The sequence below is a fragment of the Gavialis gangeticus genome, unplaced genomic scaffold (genome assembly GCF_001723915.1).
Source record: "Gavialis gangeticus isolate Ggan-Ray unplaced genomic scaffold, GavGan_comp1, whole genome shotgun sequence".
Classification (NCBI taxonomy): domain Eukaryota; kingdom Metazoa; phylum Chordata; order Crocodylia; family Gavialidae; genus Gavialis; species Gavialis gangeticus.
The window spans coordinates 48,691,962-48,697,642 of record NW_017728996.1 but is presented as its reverse complement, the minus strand read 5'-3'; the positions used below and the strand labels follow the sequence as shown (position 1 = coordinate 48,697,642).

Here is a 5,681-nt window from a genome sequence, read left to right as displayed (position 1 = left end):
TTTTTTTTTTTTTTTTTTTTTTTTTTTTTGTAATCTATCACCGAATCCATGATCCCTTCCTGGCAAGTTTGGTCTGTACCAGAGAACAGGACCACAGTGTAACTCTGAGCGCTGACGGGAACTCATGGCAAACACTGGTTTAGTCGACACGTTTGCCTCCGAGAACAGTCTTCCTCCAGGCTCTCTGCGATGCACGTTGGAATCTCTGACATGAGAACCTTGCAGGGGCAGGGCGATACCTGGTCTACCAGGAAACATGCATTTTGCTTAGCTTCCTGGCTTGTTAGCCCAGCCGGGTATTGAATGGAACATTTCCAGCCAAAGCATGACCAGGTGTTAGTGGAGCTTTGCTCCCATGCTCCCTAGAGGGGACACTGGATATGTGGTGTTTGTGTATTCATCTAGCAGCTGGGAAATAAGAGGTGGCTATTTTCTTTGGCAGAACACCTGTGGCAGGTGGTGACTTTTAATTATTTCCTTTGCCATCCCAAGGATAATCGTCAGAAGAGCTTTGCAGGAGATGGGAGGGGTTTGGCTCCTTTTACTCCCGGTCAGAATGCTCTCACCCTTGTTGATGGTAAGCACAAGCACTTGCATCTCTTCAGCCTATAGCACCACAGTCCTGGAATGGCTTTCTGGGTTCAAATTTCTTTTCACCTCCTCATTTTAGGGCCCTGGTCTTCTTTCCATCCCTTGGCACTAGGCCTTGCTTAGGCACCAGGGAGAAAGGGGCAGTGGGGCAGGAAACTTGTTCTATTCCTAGTCTGAGGCTGACGTTAAGACGTCTCTCCAGTGTGGTGGTGGGGTCCCCTCTGTGCATCTGCCTCTCCCCTCTGTGTCCACATAATGGGGAATGAGAGCTATCGGTAAAGGCTATCTTCATTTACTTCCTTCCTCTTCTGAGAGGAGACGTTTGCTGAGTCTGGCCCAAGAGTCCAAAGCAAAACAGCTGCTGCATCTGTCCTTTACTGGTCCTCTTGTAGGTAGTTCCAGCATGGAGGCCATGGTAGGCCTGGTGGGCCATGAAAAGTTATTTCTATGCTAGTGGCTGGACCTTTTTGACTAGGGGGTGGTAGTGATAGGAGACCTACTGGCTGATGCAGGGCAAGCCTCCTCCACATGGTACTTGCTGATGGCTGGGTGCGGGGGAGTGGGGAGCGTGCAAAGAATTGTTCTTGAGGACCATTGGTTTGGCATATTCTATCAAGGCTAAACTAGTGGCGGGAACCATTGAAAGAGCAGTTGACTGGATGTGATCCTTCCCTTCCCACAGGCACAGACATCTACTCCACCCACAAGAAGCATATGCACAATGGGAAAATACCCCGTTTTCGCCGGGCCCGAGGGTCTGGGGAGCTTTACACCAGTGATACAGCAATGCAGAGTGAGTATGACAGAGGACTCTTAGAGACTTTCTAACTTGCACCAGTGGGGAGATAAATTGGGAATGTAAGGCTGTTGCCCACATCTCCCTGCCTTTCCTTCACCTATCCCACCCATAGGGGTTAATTCTAGCTCCCCCCCACATCCTCTGTAGGTCAGTCTAGGGTCCTACAGTAGCCACAGTTGCATCGCAAGGGATCAGGGGAGAATTACTCTGGTAAAGCACTGCATGCTTGGGAGAGGACCGTGGAGGCAAAGTAGCTTCCACACAATAATGGTAGGTCGCTTGGGGCATTGGAGCAACCCTAAGGAGGCTGTATGCTAGCGCAGAGGAAGTCGAAACATTTGCCAACTTGCTGTCTTCAATGCCTGTTGATAACCTCTGGTCTTCACGCTGGAACGACCCAACTCGGATCAGGGCTGGGTGGGCACAAGGACCCGTCTGCCCCTGCTGCTGTTGCTTCTGTCTGCCCCTGCCTGGGGGGAAACTGCTGATGCTGCAGGCTGCTGATGTCCCATGTCCGCAGGCTACATTCAATGGCTCCACAGGCCAGATCTAGCTCAAAGGGCGTAGGTTGCTGACTCCTGGCCTCTGGCCTACAACGCTGATCAGCATAGTGCCCTGGGCAATGCTTGCGAGAACAGTAATTTTCACATTCTATTTGGCTCAGACTTGGTTAGCAAGGAGGAAAACAAACTCGCTTGAGCTTCTCTAGCAGTGAGTGTATTGGGCAAGTCATCCCTCTGCCGCTTGGACTCATTGCTAACATAGCAAAACCTTCGACTCAAGCCTTGGGGCCAGGGTAGAACTCTTCCTCCTTGAGGCTGGTGAGTGTGGGAACAGAAGTAGCTATTTAGAAAACAAAAACTGCTGAAGACACTGGACACCATGTCGCCTGTATGACTGTGGAGGGAAATGCTGTTGCTTAAGAGACCTATGGGGCTGCGGTTTCATTTCCGTTGGTGGCGACAGCAAGAGCCGAACTTCCATTCGGGGCCAGGTGGTTGAGATGGTGTTTGTAGAACCCAGAGGCTCTTCCTCCTCCACCACGAGCCTTGTCATTCATCGAAATCTGGAAGACATCCTCCTCCCCAGCTGCTGTTTTTCTTTTAAAGGGGAGAGTCGTGTTTTTTCCCACCTGACTTTTTTTTTTTTCTCCCTGTGGATCAGGAGTGAGGAGGAGGCTGGCAGTGGGGGAGGCAGGTAGGGTTGTTAACAGAGAGGATTGGAGTGGAGGGGAATGATGAGGAGGCCTCCACGTTACACTTCCATGTGCCCCTGGCTCTGGGCCTCTCCCTTGAGCATTGCAAATGGTGCTTGGTTGGGAGATACTAGAAGATGGGGGAAACCTGCAGCTTTGGGGCAATGGGATTTCTGCACAGCTAAAGTACAAGGAGGAAGAAAAGGGCAGCAAGTGCAAAATGTCTCGAGGGAGGAGGAAACGAGGGCAGAAGCCAATAAAGGAGACGCCTCCAGAGCACCGGGGTGCCTAATGCAATCGGGCCGTGCTCCCCACCACAGGGACGTGAGCTAATGAGGCTCAGGTGTCACAAAATTCCACTCCCAGCACAGGGTGTACCTTTGGCTGACTTCATGGAGCAAGAGATGGATATTAATAGGCCTGTCTCACCACCACGAGTATTGTGGGCCTTCCCAATTCCACACAAACAACTTGCGCAAAACACCTCTCTCCTGCTGGGACTTCTTTCTACGCTGTGGTTTTGGGTTTTCTTTTTTTGTCCCCAATGCGTTAACAGAACAAATTGCCTCTGGAGCTAACCAGCCTCAGAACTTGGCTGAATGTCGTAAGAAGCAGCAACCTGCTGGATCCAGAGGCAGCTCTTTATTCCCCATTCTCTCCATGATGGGTCTTAGCAGTGCAGGCAAAGAACTTGGCTGGCCGGTTTCATGTGGGAGCCATTGCTTCTGTTCCTTTGTGGTGCTCCTCTGAGTGGCCTTGCATCAGGAGTTTAGTCTCCAGACACATCTGCCCGGCTCTTACGTTTTCATGGCTCTTGTCTTGCAGACCCGCAGTTCGTCAAGGCCACTGTCATCAAGCGAGATGCACCCTACGATGGCAAAATCTACTATTTCTTTCGGGAGGACAACCCCAACAAGAGCCCTGAGGCACCATTGCTGGTCTCCAGAGTGGCACAGCTGTGTAAGGTATGGAGCAGGCAGGACATGGGGGGTGAATTAAGAGATGCCAACTGGTTAAGCTGACTGTGTTGCCCACACAAATGTGTCTGTGCCCGGGAGATGAGGAAAGCAATGAGGGTGCACCTGCCATTACAAGTGAGGCTTGGAGATGGAGGGAGAATGGGGTTTAGAGGAAGGTGGGTGGGAGCTGGAGCTTCTCAGGCCCTTGGTAGGAGGCTCCTTCAAGCTGATTCCAAATGTTGGGGAGATGATGAGGGACAGCACCCAAGAAGTTCCTTTCTATCACACACACTGCACTGCCTTTGACCCTTCCCACCGTAAGTAGAGGGAGCCTTGTAGTTATTTTTCACTTGCAGCTCTGCCCTGACTTCTGATGATCCCACTAGGCATAAGGCAAAGGTAGCTCTCTTGTGAGCGGAAGGACAATCCTGTCATCAGAGAGCTAGCTTGGGACTTACAAGAGTTTGGTTGCCTGCTCTGTCACAGATTTCCTCTGTGGCCTTGGGCAAGTCATTTGGTGTCTCCAGGCACCAGTTACCCATCTGTATAAGGAAGACAGCAACACTGCCCAGTCTCCCAGGGGTGTTAGGAGAAGAAGCGCCCTGAGGGTTGTGAAGCTAATTGGGACTAGGGTGGATTGAGCCTAAGAGCATGAGGGGCAGTGCTGCCATCCCACACGCCCCTTGTGGATGGACTCTGATTCTCTGTTTGCCCACAGGGAGATAGAGGGGGCAGTGGTTCCCTCTCTTCTTCCAAGTGGACAACTTTCCTGAAGTCCACGCTGGCCTGTGTTGACCCAGCTACCAAGGGGAACTTCAACAGCCTGCAGGACATCTTCATTGTCCCTTCAGAAGAAACCTGGAAGAAAACAAGAGTCTATGGGCTCTTCACAAACTCCTGGTAAGTCTCTGTAGGTGTGGGTTGCCTCGGCAGAACCTGGAGGTGGGATTTTTCACAGGCATTTCAGGTTCTGGCCCCTAGCAAGCATGTTTCATCAAACCAGTGCTGAAAGAAATGCAGGAGGCATCAGCTTTCTGCTTCCCTCCCATAGCTTCATTCCTCCCACCTTCTCTAAAGGGGCCTAATTGTGAGAGGGGCAGAATGCATTCATCTCCCTGGGAGAGTTTAGCATCTGGCAGGATTTGGGGTTTTGCATGTGCTGGTTGCTCTTTCCCACCTTGTCTCAAGCATATCCTGTCTCTTGCCTTCTTCAAGGCAGCTGTACACTTCTGGGGGGATTCACAGATGCAGGGGCAGCATCTCAGTACTGCAGCAAACCTTTACATATAGCAACAATGCTGTGGTTCCTGGCTCCTCCACCTCCACAGCTGCCCTTTAAAGAAGAGAATACATTAAAAGGAGTCCAGTAATGGAGGCTATATAAGTATTTAAGCTAGATCTTCTAGAGGGGAAGAGAGATGCTGAAGTATCTGTGTGCTAAGCACAGTCCTGAAGTCTTCAGTCCTGCTATCAGTGGGAGTTTTGCCTGTGTCATGATTTCAAGCCTGGGATTTCTTGCAGTGTAGACTTACTTCACTAATATAGAGGTTGGGTCCTCTGTTTTGTCCTTCCCTGCTCTATAGTTGATGCCCATCTGGGATATATGTGAAACCATGCATGTCAGCATGCCATAGGCTCTCCCATTCTAGCTGAAACCTTGAGCCATAGGTGGTTACTGCCCCCTGACCTGCTGTTTTATCATATTTCCCATAGGGGGGACTCTGCTGTCTGCATCTACTCCATCGGTGACATTGACCGTGTGTTCCAGACATCAAAACTCAAAGGCTACAATGAGCCCCTCCCAAGTTTCCGGCCTGGACAGGTAAACAGCAGCTGCCTATCCAGGTGGATGGTCATATCCCAAAAGCTGCTGGGAGCAAGAGAACCAGGGTGTATTCCTGTCTACCACAGACTGAGCGACCCTGGTCAAATCACCTTATCTCCATTTTGCCCTATATAACATGGGGATACTGAATACATCAGTATGTATTCTCCTTGGCCAGGAGAAGTGGTGCTTTGAATATCCTTTATGCTTGCAGTGGGTTTGGAGATCCTCATATAGGGCAGGCTAGACAAGGGAGATGTGTTATCCTAGGGGTCTGGCTCCATTGAAAGTGACACACAACCAGGGCCACCT

General features: G+C 50.7%; 1 protein-coding gene across 1 annotated transcript in view; it reads left to right on the top strand.

Annotated features, from left to right (window-relative positions):
* SEMA7A (semaphorin 7A (John Milton Hagen blood group)) overlaps window positions 1-5,681 on the top strand; it is a 52,210-nt gene that overhangs the window by 35,116 nt on the left and 11,413 nt on the right. The window contains exons 5-9 of the mRNA XM_019504454.1: window positions 493-577; window positions 1,274-1,384; window positions 3,411-3,550; window positions 4,263-4,444; window positions 5,258-5,366. Coding sequence (XP_019359999.1) covers window positions 493-577; window positions 1,274-1,384; window positions 3,411-3,550; window positions 4,263-4,444; window positions 5,258-5,366 — 627 coding nt within the window. The remainder of the gene's footprint in view (window positions 1-492; window positions 578-1,273; window positions 1,385-3,410; window positions 3,551-4,262; window positions 4,445-5,257; window positions 5,367-5,681) is intronic.